The following is a 19,526-nucleotide window of genomic DNA, read 5'->3' as shown; positions in this document are numbered from 1 at the left end:
AGTGGAATAGAGTTAGAAACCACATCAACCACACTGTAGCTCTTGAATTTAACTATTAAAGCACCTCCACTAATAAAGGTGGCACTGAAAAATCAAATAAGCAGCAGGTGAACACGAATTAAGATTGCAGTAACAGCTTCAGTGTTTAAGCTGAAAATGTCAAATAAGTCTCAAACATCATATAAACAGGTGTTAGTTTGACTGTGTGAATATAGTGACAGCATTTACATGAGAAATCCGGTGTGCAATGGACTTCAGATGAAGCAAAACCACCTGAAGGTATACTGTGTGTAAAAACAGTGTACTTAATACCTGTGAACTATCAAAGTTCAAAGCAGCATTTAAGGTGGAATTAGTGTGGTTTAAGGTGGAACATTGTGCATGCTCACTGTGGCTGTATGGAGCTTTGTGGTTGTGGAGCCTCTACAAACCTCTGAATATCCTTCTGTGGATGTATGATTAATAGACTACGATGCTGGATGTAAACAATCCAACAAGAAGAATCCAATGATTTCACAGTTAAATCCATATGCAACATGCATAAAAGATGGTCTGGCTCTGGATATGATGTGTTAAATAATGATATAATTAGATTCTGATTACATATATAATTTTTTGCAGCAAATTCAAATTAGATAAAATGAAATGCCTTATAATATACTTTATAGACCAGCAATAACACAAACATCACACTGCACTGTTAACAGTTATTTAAGCAATAAAACACGAGAGGGAGTGTATTATTGCAAATAACATCACGGCTGTGATTTTATTCTTGATAACACACTCCCTCTCGTGTTTTATTGCTTTTATACAACAGGTTTTTTTTTTTTTTTCAAAAGTAAATAAATGACCCTCAAAAAATGTATAATGAATATGCTTTAATTTGGATTGTTCCTTCCACCAAAAAGTAGTTCCACAACAAGTGAACTTTAACAGAACTGTAACTACAAAACTGTGTATGGTTTACAGTTAGCTTGAAATCCAAATTGGGGGTTAAGGGGGTTAGTAAATGTTAGGACCTTATAATAACTCTGAACCTCTCCTCTCCTGCTCCAGAAGGACTGTGGTTGGGTTAGTGTAGCTTTCTTTAGCTTAGCTTAGCTTTGCTTGGCTGGTTTCTGCTCAGGCTGTGAGACTGCGGCCGAGGTGACTGGGGGATTTTCTTTCTTTTTTTATTTCATATACAGCAGGCTGCAGGCGGGCGTGCCTTGGCTTGCCTGTGCTAAGCTAATACTGCTGCTGGTGCTGCTGGTGGAGGGGATGGTCTTGTTTGTAAATGCCGTTACTTAACAACACGTCTGTGGAGTGATACAGATTTAGCGTGAGAAGGCCGTGCTGTTATCACAAATATCAACACAGTTAGAACATCAGATTGTGATGTTTATATCATCATATCATCAGTTTAGGGTTTATATAGAGTCTAGTATTATTTATCACATCAGCACCTGGTTCGATGCTGATGGACTTGAACACGTCCCACCTCGGCTCAGGACCGCCCACAGACAGCGCTAAAGCCGGGCTGCAGCAGAAGAAGCTATAGCTAAAGAGGAGGAACTTCTGTTTACACAGCTAGTTAATGTAAGCTATCTTGTGTAAGTAACTATAGGTTTAAATCGGATCTCCGGTTGATTTCATGTTTTACAGAGTCCTTAAATAAACACTAGGGAAGCACAGTTTGACAATTCAGCACAACTCGACAGAACAGTCAGGTGTCAGATTTTATGATATAGAGCGGACTCTGGGACTTCAACATGGTAAAACTGCCCAAGCACAGAATCATCAAGTCTAAGGTTTAGTTTAGTAGCGTTAGTTTAGCTGAAAGAAATGTTAACAATGTTGCAGGGAGAGGGCGGGAATCCGTGGGGAGGGTGACACCGGGGCCAATGATGGAATGAGAACTTTAAGGTTTAAGGCCTTAATGAAATACTGAAACCCTCCTGGTGTGAGCTCCTGCTGGGAGTTAATTATTTATAGTCCCTGCAGATTAACCAGCAGTACCACTGTAGGAGTTAAATACAGGAGAGAAAAACACCCCTACATATATTACCTCAACTACCATCAATCATAAAGAAACAGTGATAGTTTACAGAACTGCTGAATTAAAGACTTTATTTAAACATCAGTTTCTGGACTTGGTGTTACTCTGCTGTTTTCTGATATTTACAGAATCATTACAGTCAGAGCTTTACTCTGTTCTACACTCATTACCAGAGGTGGAAAAAGTACTGAAAAATTGTAATTAAGTAAAAGTACCTTTACTTTGCTAAAATTCTACTCAAGTAAAAGTACCCATCTAAAAATCTACTCGAGTAAAAGTAAAAAAGTTCTCAATTTAAAAAGTACTTTGAGTAAAAGTTACATAGTTACTTTTAATTATTTGATGTTAAAAAGTACAATAAATCATAAATTAAATTGTTTTTAAAGAACTATTATTCCACATAATAATTTGGACCTTTCAGGTAGTATTTTTTCAGACCACCCCATAAAACATTTTCAAGAACAAGTGGAATAGGTTTCTATGATCCTTTTTTTTCTTTACTATTAAAAAGTTATGGTAATATAGGTGACTATAAACTGTAATTTTATAGTTTTACAATTCATTATGATTTTTCAACTTGCCATTGCTCTGCTTTAACTGCTATTTTCATGTTTTTTTTTTACATTTAAGCAGATTGTTTAATGATAAAAATACTTACACCACATACTTTTGCAGGTTTGATATGGAAGTTTTGAAAGCTCACAGCTCTGTCCAGCGGGGAGCGTTTTGCATTGCATGAAGACATTATTGCCTTGTTTTTTTTTTTAATTCAGACAAATTTTTTCCCCCAGCATTTTATTTTTTTCTCAGTAACGGGGAGTTTTCCAATGTAGCGAAGTAAATTACTTGTGTCAAAATGTAGTTGAGTAAAAGTAAAATTACCTATTTTAAAAACTTCTTTAATTACAAATTATTCATAAAATCTACTCAATTACAGTAACTTGAGTAAATGTAATTAATTACTTTCCACCTCTGCTCATTAAACACAGCACTTTATTCCAGAATCTTCCATCACTGTGAAATCAGAGCTGCTGCAGAAGAGGAGGAGGAGCCACTGAGGTCACATGATCTGTGAAAGTGAAAGTAACACTCAGTTCTTCTTCAGAAGAATGTCCTCTGTGTGTGTGATGATAATATGATGTATTTATTAGTAGTTTATGTTCAGTAGAGCCGCGCTGTGTCTCTTCTTATATTCCTGCTCTGATTTTAAATTAATGGGATGGGCTTAGCTAACAGAATTAAAGCCAATCACAGAACAGTGATGGGTTTAGCCAATGTGTTGTAGCCATTCACGGAGCAGTGATGGGTTTAGCTAAAGGTGTTATAGCCAATCACAGTGCAGTTATTGATTGAGCGAAATTTGTTATAGCCAATCACAGAGCAGTTATTTTGTAATATATATAATACCTGTAAAATATTGTAATTTAACATAAAATAGAGAAACAGTGATATCATATTTACTTATTGTAATCAGTTTTGCAGACCAACCTCACAGTTTGAATATTTAATATTTTATCTTATATAGACAGTCCAGGAAGGAGAATACATAAATCGATTATTAATATTAATTAATTGTAATATAAGTTGTACTAAATTAAGCTGAATTATAATTATTTAAATGTCAGTTATTTCTTTAATAGTATCAGCACTGATGATCATTCATACAAAACTGTAAATTGTTGTTATTGTTGTGAACTGGAAACACTTTAATACACTCTACATTATTTACACACTTTACTCCAGCAGGGGGTGCAGTACACACACACATACTGGTAGAGATGAAAGAGATAAGGAGTGACTTTTACACACAAATTTTTCTGTAGAGAAATGTTCTCCACTTCTTGGAGAATTTTCATAAAGAATGTTTATTCATTTAAGAAACATTTACTCAGCATCAGTTAATGGAGCTCAAACTGCAGCAATTCCAGTCTTCAGTCTGAGGTGATTTATAGACTAAAACAAAAAATAAGAAAAAGATTTAGACTTGATTTTCAAGAACCTGGTTTTGGTTCATAACTGCTGTGTAGCCAGCTTTGCTCTCAACTGATTAACCAGAATAATTGACTAAATAATTTTAATTAGCTTAATCTAACAGGATACAATATGAGCGTTTTATTACTTCTTATATTAGTGTTTTGTAAAAAACATTTCTGCTAAGGTCTTTAAGTGCATGGACCACATTCAATACTAGATAATGAAGGAGTGTTAATGAATGATGTACTACTGTGTGCTTTACTAGGATATAATAAGAATAGTAATTGTGATACTGGTTATAACAGTGTTATATAGAGTGAAACACATGGTAATTTAGACCTCTGCATAATTTTGTACTGCAGAACAAACAAGCATTAATAAACACAATTACAAAAGTAAGAGTAAATGAGTTTATTAGAAGCCACATTTAAGTACAATCACTGTTAGTTAAATGAACAATCATAAACTTGAATATGATCAGTAGATATAAAGATAATAAAGAATATTAACACAGCCTGACCTTCAGACCGTTTGCAAACAGTTTTACTTGCTACATGCTTTATCACATTTTAAATGAAGTTGCAGATTTCCTCAGGGTTTATATTTCACAGCTCATAATAAAATACTTTCCATGAATACATTTAATTAAATATATAATGACAGATTTGTTTATTAATCATTTGTGCCGGCATTGTCTTTCACCTGCAGAAATGCAGAATTCAGCTTTACTGTTAATGTTACTGATTGTGTGATTAAAGCTTCTGTAAAAACCTAATCAGCAAACTTAACCCACAACAAACCCGAAAACAATCAAATCTGCTCAACAAGAGAGCAATTTCATTCTGCTAATTATATATTCACTATTATATATTCATAGTGTAATTTATTCTCATTATATGACATAAATGGACATAAACTATATCTATGTTTCTTTCAGATACTACAAGTGGAAGCTATTGCTAACACAGATACAAATACACACACACACTGCTTGTCTGCAAGTATTGTTGTATTGGAGAAAGTCTTTATGTGGCAGTAGAGACAGTTACTCCAACAAAAGCAGAACGAACTCTTTTTAAATACACTAAAGAAATATAAATAAGCAGGTGTCCCAATTAAAATATCTAAGCTGTAAGTTGTTGTGTAAAGTAACAGACATTAGTGAGAATCTGAGTGAGAATTTCATGGGATAAATAGGTAAAACTCCACATGGATTTCATAAAGCCTTTAAGTCACACATTTAACCCAACAAACACATACTGTTTCATCACCTGTCCTACATTATTTTTACTCACTTTTACTCAATTTTCAGTCAGCACTACTGCTGTTCCTACTGCTGTTCCAATTAGTGCTCCTACTGCTGTTCCAATTAGTGCTCCTACTGCTGCACCTACTGGCCCTGCTATGGCCCCTACTACTGCTCCTAAAGCTGCTCCTGCCACAGGACCTGTAAAGCCCATTGTTGCTGCTGCTTCTAGTTTAGCAAAGAATATATTTTCTGCCTCCCACCTTGCAAACATCTTCGCCTGATTCCATATGTTTTGTTTCTCCCTCTCGTACTTTTCTTTCTGATATTGCAGATCTTTCTCCATCTGTTTTTTAAGACTCTGCTCTTTCGTTTCCATCTCCTTTGTGAAAACCTCTCTCTGTTCTTTAAATTTTTCATCCAGCTCTTTCTTTCCTTCCTCATTCATCTCCTCTTTTATTTGAGACTGAAATTCTTCCTCCTTTTCTCTTCTCTGCTTTTCCAGATTTTTCTGTTTCTCCTCCATCATCTTCTTCAGTTTCTCCAGTTCAGCTTCATGTTTGGCTCTCAGTTCTTCTTTCTCTCTCTCTATCTCCTCCTTTTTCTCCTTCAGGATTCTCTGCTGTTCTTCTTGTAGAAATTTCTCCACCTTCTGGAACATCTCATTAGTGTAGCAGCTCCCTCCATTCACTGCCACCATGGAGTCGATGTTCTCCAGTAGATCAGTGACCTGGGTTTGGTCTTCAGTATTTCTGTTGTTGAACACGTGGTATCTGTTTCCACACTTGTCAATGATGTTTTGTAAGCTGCGGTCAGAATCTTTAATATAATCTTCAATGCTCATTTTCCTCAGATCATCTCCTCTGGTGAAGAGCACCATGGTGTATCTTCTGGATTCTTCACCAAACCGATCTTGGATCATCTTCACTGCTTCTTTCTCCTCTTGTGTGAAGCGTCCCACTGTCAGCACCAGCAGAAAGACGTGTGGACCTGGTGAAGCCATGGTGATACATTTAGTGACTTCCTTTATGATTTCTTTATTAGAAATACTCGTATCAAACAGTCCTGGAGTGTCGATCACAGTGACCCGTCTCCGTCTGACTTCAGCTGATTGTTTCTGACAGACGCTGGTAACTGACTTAGAGGAACTTAACTCTTTGAAGACTTCTTTACGCAGGATGGTGTTTCCTGAAGCACTCTTCCCCACTCCAGTCTTCCCCATGAGAACAATTCTTAGATCTCCTGTATCTGAGGAAGATTCTACAAAGATTCATGATGAAAAAAAAGAAAAAACAACAATAAAACAAATTATTATTAAAAAGTTAAGATATTTATTTCCAATATAGTTTCAGAATATATATGTATTAGCTGAGAATGGAGTGTAGTTGCATTTATTTGATTTTAGTTTGGATCATATTTATTATCATGATCATTATTGTACTTTTATGCAACATTTTAGAGCCAGCTTTGAAAAGTTCACCAGATCCAACATTATTCCCAAACCCAGGTGTAATACTTGCTATCAGGTCATCCAGGCAACCCCAAAAGAATACCCCCAAGCACTAACTTTAAACCACAGCAGTGCAATATGCAAATCTACAGTGACAGTAAGAGAGAGATAACCTCTCATAATTGTGTGTATAATACAAGCAACTAAAGCAACAAAGCAACCAGATTAGTTCATTTCACAAAATGGAGAGACTGAAAATAGTAATAGTATTTATTGCTGAGATTTTGTTGTTCTTTTTTTAAATAAACATCTTCATAATCTCACATATTAGTAGTTATTGAATTTATTATAGTATTGTACAGTATACTACAATTTATACTAATAGTAGTTGTTATTAGTGATATGTTTAACCTGAACAATTATTATATTCCTAATATAAAATTGTTTTGCAACTGTAGGATAATTTTTATGACAATTTAATTAAATTTATTAAAAAACATTTTAATTTTAATATTAGTAAAAGTAGTAGACATAGTGGTAGTGGGGTCATTTATATGAAGTCATTATTATCTTTAATGTTGGTAGTTTTAATTGTTATTTTTAACATTAACAATATCAAACACATCAAAATGTAACAGTTAATGTTTCTCTTTACGCAGGTCTACTGGATCACCCCCTGCACCCGCAATTTTCTCCACCCACTCAAGGCTATAAAAGCTGGATGGCCCATGCACCTACCTAGGGACATAGATAAGTATCAATTTCCAGGTCATAATTAGTCTTTAGGTTTCTTATGGAAACTGATTTTAGTTAAGTGTTTTTAAAAGGCTGGTGATTCAAAGTCTTTGAACCTCTGTTTGCAGGTTAAACACTCAGAAATTCATATCAGCAGATGGAGTGGGTCTGAGCTGACAATTATATACACATTAGCTCAGGGTTTCAAGTAATTCATGTCTACACAATTACGCTTTTTTATGTTTCATTATCAACATTGTGTCAACATTAAAGAAAAGTTTTTTTTCAACGAAGCACATACAGTGGCTTGCAAAAGTAAACTTTTCAATCTTCTGCCACATTTCAGGCTTCAAACATAAAGATATGAAATTGTAATTTTTTTGTGAAGAATCAACAACAAGTGGGACACAATTGCGAAATGTATTGGATATTTAAAAAAAAATAGAAATAAAAACTGAAAAGTGGGGCGTGCAATATTATTCACCCCCTTGTGTTAATATGTGGCGCCACCTTTTGCTCTGATTACAGCTGCAAGTCGCTTTGGGTATGTCTCTCTCAGTTTTGCACATCGAGGGACTGAAATTTTTGCCCATTCTTCCTTACAAAACAGCTGGAGCTCAGTGAGGTTGGATGGAGAGCGTCGGTTTGTGAACAGCAGTTTTCAGCTCTTTCCACGGATTCTCGATTGGATTCAGGTCTGGAGTTTAACTTGGCCATTCTAACACCTGGATACGTTTATTTGTGAACCATTCCATTGTAGATTTTGCTTTATGTTTTGGATCATTGTCTTGTTGGAAGATAAATCTCCGTCCCAGACTCAGGTCTTTTGCAGCTTCCCACAGGTTTTCTTCCAGAATGGTCCTGTATTTGGCTCCATCCATCTTCCCATTAATTTTAACCATCTTTCCTGTCCCTGCTGAAGAAAAGCAGGCCCAAACCATGATGCTGCCACCACCATGTTTAACAGTGAGGATGATGTGTTTAGGGTTATGAGCTGTGTTGCTTTTACGCCAAACATAACGTTTTGCATTGTGGCCAAAAAGTTCGATTTTGGTTTGATCTGACCACAGAACCTTCTTCCACGTGTTTGGTGAGTCTCCCAGATGGCTTGTGGCAAACTTTAAACTAGACTTTTTATGGATATCTTTGAGAAATGGCTTTCTTCTTTCCATTATTCCATAAAGACCAGATTTGTGCAGTGTACGACTGATTGTTGTCCTATGAACAGAGTCTCTCAACTCAGCTGTAGATCTCTGCAGTTCATCCAGAGTGATCATGGGTCTCTTGGCTGCATCTCTGATCAGTCTTCTCCTTGATTGAGCTGAAAGTTTAGAGGGACGGCAGTGGTCTGATACTCCTTCCATTTCAAAATGATCGCTTGCACAGTGCTCCTTGAGATGTTTAAAGCTTGGGAAATTATTTTTGTATCCAACTCCGGCTTTAAACTTCTCCACAACAGTATCTCGGACCTGCCTGGTGTGTTTCTTGGTCTTCATGATGCTCTCTGTGCTTTAAACAGAACTCTGAGACTATCACAGAGCAGCTGCATTTATACGGAGCCTTGATAACACACAAGTGGATTCTATTTATCATCATCTGTCATTTAGGTCAACATTGGATTATATAGAGATCCTCGCTGAACTTCTGGAGTGAGTTTGCTGCACTGAAAGTAAAGGCCTGAATAATATTGCACGCCGCACTTTTCAGTTTTTTATTTCTAAAAAAAAGTTTTAATTATCCAATAAATTTCATTCCACTTCACGATTGTGTCCAACTTGTTGTTGATTCTTCACAAAAAAAAATCAATTTCATATCTTTGCTTATGTTTGTATATGTTTGAAGCCTAAAATATGGCAAAAGGTTGAAAAGTTCAAGGGGGCTGAATACTTTTGTAAGGCACTGTAGCTTTATACTAATTTTAGGTAAGATGTAGTCATATTGTGATCAGTTTGGTGTAAATTTTTAGTCTTATTGTTGATGTTCATGTTCACACTTATGCTCAGGAGATAGTATATACAAAAACGGATCAAAATCAGGAAAATATCTATCATAGAAATGTGTGGTTATGATGTGTGAGCCCCGTCTTTATCCACTCTAATCTTAAATCACTCGAATAATTTTAATCATTTTTAATTTTATTTATATACTTGTTCACGTGTTCCCTGGCAGATGTCGCCTGGATATGAGAATTAACTCAAAAACAACAACAACTGTTTGTTCAACTACATGTGACATAGCTGTTGTGTCATTGTGTTTCACTGTGTCTTTTTCTGTTTATGAATACAGAGTAATATTAACCTACACTTACCTTTAGTCTTGAGTTTATTTTCTTCTAGATTATGAATGTTTTTCTTAGGGTCTTTAATCTCAGATTTGTATTTCAGCTGTGTTTCCACCTGTGCTTCTAAATACATGTTAGATGTGTAGCAGCTTCCACTGTTTTTCTCAACCACAAGTTCTACTTTCTGCAGAATTACTGACTTGTCTATGTTGGTTTCCAAAACACAAACATGTACTTTACCAGATTCAGCTACTTTCCTAATAACATCATCTAACACTGCATCCTTCAGATTCTCTGTACTGATGAAGACTATGATGTAGCTGTTCAATTTCAATCCAAATATTCTCTGGATCTTCTCCAGTTCTCCTTTATCTTCATCAGTGAGACGTCCCTCAGGAATGATGAAGAGAAAAGCATGAACTCCAGGATCACAGAGAGAGACACAGCGGAGAGTCTCCCGCATCACTTCCTCCTCTGAGAGCTGAGAGCTGTAGAGAGCTGGAAGCTCCACCAGGGAGATCAGACGTCCACATACTTCTGCTTCTCTCTTCACACACACTGATCTGGACTCTGCACTGAACTCTGTCTGATCCAGTATTAGATCTGATACAGAGGACTTTACTGATCCTTCACTCCCACACACAACCAGATTCAGCCTCTCAGACCCTGAAAGAGTTAAAACTGTGGATCAGGCTTAGATGCAGAGGAAATTTCATTCTGTGAAATGTGACTACATTGTAAAAGATCAAACTATAATTTCTGTTTGTCAGATTTAATTCTCATTTTATTCTCCTTCATATAAAAAACACAAAAAATCCAACAGATTAAAAATAGTTTAATAGTTTGGTTCAGAAATGTTATAATTTTTTTAGTAATTTGTTAGCAGTAAAAACAAAAGTCAACATAAAATATCTACAGTCTAATTTTAATTAATGAAAGTATTCTTACATTTTTCCTTTGTGCTCTGTTCCGAGACTTTTCGTTGTGCTGTTTGTTCATGTTGTCGCTGTTTAATCGCAACTGGAGCATCTTCAAATTCCTTCCATTTTAGATGACTCCCTCCATTCTCCACAACCATCTTCACCACCATCTCCACAAGATCAGAGCGACTGCATCCCCTGCTGAACTCTACATGTGTGTTAGTGTATTCAGTGATGATCCTCTGAGATACGTTCTCTTTAGCTGGATCTACACAGGAGTCTGACTGCAGTAGATGGGTTGTTACTACCAGGGTGTGTTTATGAGGATCTTCAGACAGACAGTGGAGGATGTGATTCAGCCTGTGTCTGTCTGTCTCTGTGAAATCATCTGGCTGTAGAACCAGCATTAGAACATGAGGCCCAGGAGAACACAGAGATGCACACTCTCTCACTCTGTTGTGCAGTGTAGTCAGGGAGAGCTGAGGATGGAACAGGTGAGGTGTGTTGATGATGGTGATGTATCTTCCCTCCACTGTTCCTCCAGCTCTCTCACTGTGCTGCTCTACTGAAGGAGGAGGAGATTCAGGATCAAACACCTCTCTGTCCAGAATAAAGTTCCCCACTCTGCTGATCTCTGAGCTGTTCTTCCCCAGCAGAACAATCCTCAGCTCTGAAACTGGACACAAAGTGCAGCAAATTAGAACAAAATCTGTACACTGTATCACACTCTCACACAGGTGTGAGAGTAGAAAGAACTGCTGTACTGTTGTGAAATGAAAGGAATAAAGACACAGAGCAGCAGAAAGATGTTGAAAAAGTAAAAATATAAAACACTGAGAGCGGGCTCGAATTCTTTTTAACGAGAAAGAAGGAGAGAGTGTCAACCTTGTGGTAAAAAGACCAGCGAGGTGGAGGAATTAGAGTGATATAGGTAGTTCTAAAAGAAGTAAAGAGAACCTCTGTGAATTGAGCCCAGTATAAACTGTTCCCAGAAAGGTTAAAGGGTACAGAGAGAGACTTGGCAACTCTGAGGAGCTCGCTAGAACAATCGGTGTGGTCTGGTTTTCAGACGGAAATACTCAATACTCATGCACCGCTGAACCAGAGGGAAGCCCCTATGAGGTAGTGACACCAGCTGTAGTTAATCGTGCTGATTACCACCAGGCTTAGAGCATGGCCTCCTTCTGGTGGTGGGAAGACCACGGCGTGGGTGGCCCTTTACATTCTGAGGTTTGTTCATGGGTTTGACTACAGATGGACAGAACGGATCAATGCATTTTGCATTCATAGGGTAAGATCTCAAAAAAGCAAGTATGAGTCTAAGTTTGCTGTGCCCTCAAAATAACTCAACACACAGACATTTATGTCTTAACTGCTGGCAACAAAATTGAATACAGCCCTGAGTGAAAATAGCCAAATTGTTCCCAAGATGTCAATATTTTGTGTGGCTGCCATTATTTATCTTGGTCTTTTTAGACCATAGGACATTGTTCCAGTAATCCATGCTTTTGGACTGCTTGTCTTTTTGAAGGCTTTCTTGTGCATCAACTTCAGAAGAGGCTTTCTTCTAGGACAGTGTCATGCAGTGTATATGGCACATGGTCTGAGCACTGAGCTCTGCGGCAATGCTAGCAATACTTGTGTCTATTTTTTTTTAATAAAACTTCTGCATATTATGCTGAACATTTGGACTTCTTTGGTTGACACTGTGGAGGAATGTTCTAAATGATATTCCTCCTGAAAACCTGTTTTGCCATCATGCTGTATCTAAGTTTTAGAGTGTTGTAGAGAGCAACAATTCTGTTTCTCACATCATCAGAGAGTTTTCCTGCCATAAAGTGCCATGCTGAATATCCAGTAGCCAGTATGATAAAATTAATCCCAAAACACCAAAATTTTACAGACACCTGGCGCTACCTTTGAGTGTGATGGGGAAAGAGCAAACCAATTCTGCAGGGAACCAGCAGCTGATGGCAGAGCTACATGAAACGGATTCAAACCTGCAACCTCCCGTTCATACTGGCAGCACTAGACTGCTGGACCAGACATTAGACTGCTCGGTGCCCTGTGTTGAGTTATTTTGAGAGCAAATTTACACTTTCTTACAAGCTGTACACTGAACATTACATTGTATGAAAGTGTCATCTCTTCAGTGTTGACCCATTAAAAAGTTAGAATAAAATATTTGCAAAAATATGAGGGGTGTACTCTCTTTTGTGAGATACGGTACATTGAAGAAAATGAAAAACATTTGTGAAAATTTGAACATTATTTGTTAAAAAGAGGAGTCACAATTATATATTTTTCTTTTCTTTGCAGATACAGGTACTGTGGAACAAACTTGTTTATTTTATGAGTTCTGTATGTTGTCCTTGTAAACACAATTTGTTATTCTATTGGAAACCTCAATAAAATAAAAAAATAAGAAAGCTGGCCTTTGGGAGAATTAGTCATGAGTATGATTCAAATGTATGATTAAAGCTGTTGTTTATGCTATCATATAACCTTATTATGCACTATATTTCCAAAAACACTATGCAGGTAAGCGGATACTTTTGGCAATATAGTGTATAGTGTTTTAGAATTGTATAATGTGTGGATAGTTTATGATAACAATAAAACATCTTTAGTAAATATATTGGTGATTGTTAATGTGCGTGTTATGCTAGCAGTAATTTTGATATGTTGTGCTTTTAAACCAGCTCCATTGTGAACAGGACTGTAGATTTTTCTTGACTTTCCCCTCTGGTTTCCAGCATGCAGTCTCAGTGGAACTCTCACACTTCACTGAATGCTACGGCTACTGTAACTGATCCATTTTGTATTTGACTATCACTTTGCCTTGTCTGTTATATTTCCTGCCTTGTTATTGACCATTTTTGTTTATCAAATTACTTCTGCCATTGGATTTGCTGTGTATGACCCTGGACTGATTCACTATCCCTTTTGGTATGTTGTTTGTTTATGCTGTCCTTTAGTAACCGACCCTGCCTGTCCCTCACTATCTCTAAGCTTAGCCCCATTAATAAATATTGTGATCTGTATCTGTCCTGTGTTTGGCCAGCATGACATTTTGGCCTGCCCACCTTCACCATCCTTCTCACAGACACTGAAGAAACAATTAGAGCAAAATCTAAATTTATATGAACAGTCTTTCCTGTCACTCTGGATACAAGGACAATTAATAAAACCCATTCAAATAAAAATGAGGTTGGTTAACTTACTGTTTGGAAGATCTGCATCTGGGCTATGTCTTCCTGTTGGAACGGTCTTCTCTGCTGACACTTACACAATAAAAAGACAATTAATACAAATTACAAAATATGTATAGCATTTACTAGAGGTGGAAAATATGCCCTTTTCACATATCTATCCAACCTCTTTCATCAGGCAATAAATTTTTTGCCCAACCCCCATTATGTTTATGAAATAACCTCTACAGATACCACTAGTAATTAAGTGCAAAAATGCATTGTATCTATATTATGCAGAATATTACCATTTTAGCACATAAAGAGCATTACTCAAACATATGAATCTCAATTATTTTTTGTGTAATTGTCACTGTGTGGGAGGGAGAGATGCAATTAAATATGTAATTTTGGAAATATGAGGTTTAATACAAGGGGTTGAACAAAACTATACTATGAAATATTTCGGAATTGCAATCAAGTCTCCTCATTTCAGGGGCTCAAAAGTAATTGGATAAATTATCTCAAAGGAGAGGAGCTCTTAATGGAAGACAGACAAACCATCTTTATGAGAAATTCCATGAGAGAGATGTTAAAAGAGGCCAACTCCACAGTTTGGAACATTCTGGGAGGGGAAAAAGAGCGCAGTGGTAAACTCAAAAAAGACATGGAGGTCCACAAAAGACAACAGTGGGTGATCACAAAATCCTTCCCATGGTAAAAAAAAGCCTTTATAACTTCCACCCAAGTGAAGAACACTCTGCAGGATGTAGGTGTATCTGTATCTCAGTCTACCATAAAGAAAAGACTCCATGAGAGTAAATACAGAGGGTTTACCACAAGGTGCAAATCATGAATAGACTCGTCAGCCCAGTTCTGGAACAGCATTCTCTCAACAGGTAAAGAGCATCCTGTACCAGAATGATGGGGAAAAAGAAAGTATGGAGAAGGCCTAAAATAACTTCACACAAAGCTCACCATATCCTCTGTAAAACATGGTGGTGGCGTGACCATGTATGACTTTAGGTGGCACTGGGTCTCTAGTGTCTACTGATGATAGAAAGTAGAAGCAGAAGGATGAATTCTGAAGTGTACAGGGTTTTACTTTCTGCTCAGATTCAACCCATTTCAGCAAGGTAAATTGGAGGGTGCTTAAAAGTACAAATGGACAAATATTGAAAACGAAAGCAATACAGGAGTTTTTAAGGTAAAGAAGTGGAGTATTCTGCAGTGACCAAGTCAAACACCAAATCTGAACCTGATTAAGCAGCATTTCACTTTCATAGAAAAAAACAACTGAAGACCTGCTGCAGTAAAGACCTGGCAAAGCATCATAAAGAAGGTGTTTGGTGAGATTCAGAAGGTCCAGACATCAGGCAGTTATTGCCTGCAAAGGATTCTCAACAAAGTATTGAAAAAAGACATAGTAAAGTTAATTTGTTCAATTACTTTTGAGCCCCTAAAATGAGCAGGCTTTATAGAACAATGGTACTAAACGTATTATGGGATATTTTTATGCAACCCCTTGAATTAAACTTAAAAATTCCAATGTGCCAATAATGCTATTGCATTACATAATAGTCATAGTTAATATAAATCCTGTTCATTTTGATGCACTTACACATCTTCATTATACACACTGCCATGATTTTACATTGTATTATCACAATTTTACACGCCAATTGTAATAAATTCCATTCAGATTAAAATTAATCATGAGTTTGTTAACTTACTGTTTGGATGATCTGCATCAGGGCTATTTCTTCCTTCTGGAACGGTCTCCTCTGCTGACACTTACACCATGAAAAGACAATAATTACAATAAAAAATGTACAGCATAAAAATATGCCCCTTTAACATATCTATCCAGCCTATTCATTCTGTCTCTGAGGCAGTATTAGAGCAAACAAAGACATTTGTGATGTCGTACCTATAGATTAAACATGCAGCATGTACAGTGGCACAAAAAAGTATTTACCCCCCACAGATTTCTTTTGTTTTTGTCATACTTACATGTTTCAGATTATCAAACAAATTTTAATATCAGACAAATATAACCTGAGGAAATATAAAAAGCACTTTTCAAATAATCATTTTATTTTTTTAAGGAAAAAAAAAAAAGATCCAAACCAATCTAGCCCTGTGTAAAACAGTGTTTGTCCCCTAAACCTAAAACTTGGTTGTACCACCCTTGGCGGCAACAACTGCAATCAAGCTTTACTGATAACTGACAATGCATATTTTACATCTCTGTGTAGGTATTCTGGCCCTGTTCTTTGCAGAATTGTTTTAATTAGGCCTCTTTTGAGGGTTTTTGAGCATAAACATCCTGTTTAAGATCATGCCACAGACTTTTACTTGGCCACTACAAAACCTTTATTTAGATTTTTTAAAGCTATTTAGAAGTGGACTTTGGATCATTGATCCCGCTACAGAACCTAAGTACACCTGAGCTTAAGGTCACAAACTGATGGCCAGACGTTCTTCTTGTCTGTTAAACATCACACTACCACCACCATGTTTTATGCTCAGTATGATGTTCTTGTTCAATGTAAAGGCGTAAACATACACCTTTCAAGTTCCACTTTTGTCTTATCAGATAAAGAATATTTATCCAATGTCCTGTGGATCATTAATATGTTTTTTTGGTAAATGTGAGATAAGCTGTTATGGTCTTTTTGGTCAGCAGTATTTTTTGCCTGGGAACTCCCATAAATACCATTTTCTCCTTTTTATTAATAAATCATTAACACTAACTGAGGTAAGTGAGACCTGAAGTTTTTTAGATGTTGTTCTGGGTTCTTTTGTGACCTCCTGGATGAGTTGTCCATGCTCCTGCAATCATTTCAGTCAGCTGGCCACTACTGGGAAGGTTCACCTAGGAAAATCACTAGAATGTGCTCAGTGTCTTTGTGCTATTAGCATAACCGAAATTTATCTATTTTTTATGTATATATTAATTCTAGGCTACAAACTTGGTGATGTAGGCAGAGACAGTTTCTGTGTACTCCTGAATGTCTGTGGAGTTGTTGTTGTGTGTCTGTGGCAGCTTCTTGTTGTGTGTTGTGCTGAAACAAGCACAAGCAGGAACTCACGGCTGTAGGTGCGTTTTAAGACATGAACGCATGACAAAGACATACAAAAACACTGCAACTTACAGGACAAGAAACACACGAAAACGCTGCTTCCTCAGGAGAGAGAGAAGCTGCTGTGTGTGCATGCGCCACCTTCTTGGAAAATTGGATCATAAGTCTGAAAAAGATTACAAAGTCATTTCTAAAGCTTTGGGACTCCAGCAGCAATTATTTACAAGTGGAGAAAACATGGAACACTGGTGAACCTTCCCAGGAATGGCCAGCCAACCAAAATTATTCCTAAAGCACACGGACAACTCATCCAGGAGATCACAAAAGGACCCAGAACAACATTTAAAGAACTGCAGGTCTCACTTGCCTTAGTTAAGGTCAGTGTTAATGATTCAATAATAAGAAACAGACTGGGTAAAAATGGTCTCCATGGGAGAGTTCCAAAGCAAAAAACACTGCTGACTAAAAAGAACACAATGGCCTGTCTCACATTTGCCAAAAAATCTTGATGATCCTCAGGACTTTGGGTGAAAATTCTTTGGACTGACGTGACAAAAGTGGAACTTTTTGGAACTTGTGTGTCCTGCTACATCTGGCGTAAAAGAAATCCATAATTTGAGTAAAAGAACAACATATTAAACGTAAAAAAGAACGTGGTGGTATTGTGATGGTCTGGGGCTGTTTTGCCAACTTGCTGTAATGGATGAAACCAGGAATTCTGCTGTTTACCAGACAATCCAAGGAGAATCCTTCTGTTTGTGAACTCAAGCTCAGGCATACTTGGATTCTGCAGCAGGACAATGATCCAAAACAAACAAACAAACAAGTCCACCTCTCAATGGCTGAAAAACAAAATGATGGTTTTGAAGTGGCTTAGTAAATGTCTGATTAGGATGCTGTGGCATGATCTTAAATGGCAGTTCATGATCGAAAACCCTCCAAAGTGGTTGAATTAAATTCTGTACAGACTGGAAGAAAATTCCTCCACAACGCTGTGAAAGACACATTGCAAGTTTGTGCAAACACTTGAATGCAGTTGTTGCTGCTAAGAGTGGCCAAACCAGTTTTTGTTTGGTCTGCTGAGCCGCCCACACATTCAAACATTCACTCATGTTACTTGTTGACTCGAAGCAGAAGAAAAATTGACTGTTAGTCCCTTCTAACATTATCTAGATATCAGTATTAAACTTTTCATTTTTGTATAATATAAATGCATTGGTGTGTTTATTACAATGGAACAATGATTCAGAAAAAAAAAACATAGAGTGAGTGAGTGAGTGTGTGTGTGTGTGTGTGTGTGTGTCAGAGCAGGAGGAAGAGAGCAGCAGCTCTCTGCTCTAAAACTCATCTACCTCTGTATCTCTCATGTTGATGCTGGGTGGGGGTAAGCAAGGCTGATACAATGTTTTTGTGGGTGATATAAACGGGACTGGAGTATAGAGGGTGAGTGTAAGTATTCTAGCTCAAGTAAACCAGAACTTCTGTTTGCCTCCATAATGATCAAACATTTGTTTTGGTTACTGGTTTCCTCATAAGACACCTGACAAAAATACATTGTACTGTCGTTTCCTTTCTGTACTTGTGTTTCTCTGTTTGTTAACCTTTCCTCCTCTGTGTCTGTCATTTCTCCACGTGGCCTTGTGTATTGCTCACGTGTCTCCTCCTTAACTGTTTTCACATGTGCTCATTTGTAGCTCCGCCCCCTCCTTACCAGTCCCCAGGTGTTACCTGTTTTCTTTCCCGCCTTGTGTGCGTATTTAATCCCTTGTGTCTTCAGTGTTAGTTTGCCAGTTTTTGAATGTGTATAGATGTTTCAGTTGCATTTATGTTTCTGTCTGTACTCAGAGTCCTGGTTTTTGGCTAATTGGTTTGTTGTTTGTTTTCTGTTTTAATAAATATTTACTTGCGTTTTCGTCCGCTCTCCATGTCCTTCCTTGCTGCAGCCGTTACAGAAGAAATGACCGCTATAATGGACGCAGCAAGTAATCCTTGGTATGGAAGCAGGTCGGCGATCCGTCCAACCGCCCTTCTCTCAGGAGGAGTATGTTGCTGAGGACTCCTCCACAACCCAGTGCCAGAGGAGAAAGGGAGGGCAGTAGCATCCAAAATTGGGGGGGCTAGGGGTTGGTGCAGTTAGCCTCGGCCCTAACTACAGCGGATGCGAGGCTAACAAGGGTGCATGGTTTGAGGAGTCCAACTCCTGGGTCTCTAAGGACTTCCTCACACGTGCGTCCAGCTCTGAGGAGGAGAACTACTTCCCTGCAACAGCCCATGCTCCCTTGCAGCTTCCTCCGAGGGCAGTCCTGCCTCCTCCGTTCCTGGTTCCAGTCGAAGTTCCTGTGGCATCAGCGAATCCCGGAGGCTCCTCGCTCCCCACGTCAACGAATCCCAGCGCTCTCTTCATCAGTGAATCCCATTGCCAACTTCTGCCAGTTCTGCGCTCCCCACGTCTGCGGCTCCCGCTGCCCCAGAATTTGCATCGGCGCCTACAGTCGCCCCAGAACCTGTATACGTCGCTTCCACTGCACCTGCTCCTGAGCCAACTCCCAGGATTGTGTTCAGCCCCAGGTCTTGCGCTCCTAGGACTGTGCAGAGACCTCCA

At 37.8% G+C, this 19,526-nt stretch overlaps 2 protein-coding genes across 2 annotated transcripts in view; both read right to left on the bottom strand.

The window, feature by feature from the left end:
• LOC111197398 (trichohyalin-like) overlaps positions 1 to 19,526 on the bottom strand; it is a 291,642-nt gene that overhangs the window by 248,972 nt on the left and 23,144 nt on the right. The gene's annotated exons all lie outside the window — the stretch shown is intronic.
• On the bottom strand, positions 3,950 to 15,684 carry LOC111196940 (GTPase IMAP family member 8-like). The gene is made up of 6 exons (XM_049475736.1): positions 15,572 to 15,684; positions 13,872 to 13,931; positions 10,676 to 11,317; positions 9,755 to 10,393; positions 5,911 to 6,521; positions 3,950 to 3,994 (listed from the first exon to the last, which is right to left on the bottom strand). Coding segments are annotated over exons 1-6 (1,998 nt in total). The 5' UTR covers positions 15,573 to 15,684.

The sequence above is a fragment of the Astyanax mexicanus genome, chromosome 3 (assembly GCF_023375975.1).
Source record: "Astyanax mexicanus isolate ESR-SI-001 chromosome 3, AstMex3_surface, whole genome shotgun sequence".
Classification (NCBI taxonomy): Eukaryota; Metazoa; Chordata; class Actinopteri; order Characiformes; family Acestrorhamphidae; genus Astyanax; species Astyanax mexicanus.
Note: the sequence above shows the minus strand (reverse complement) of the source record. Positions and strands in the feature narration are given on the sequence as shown.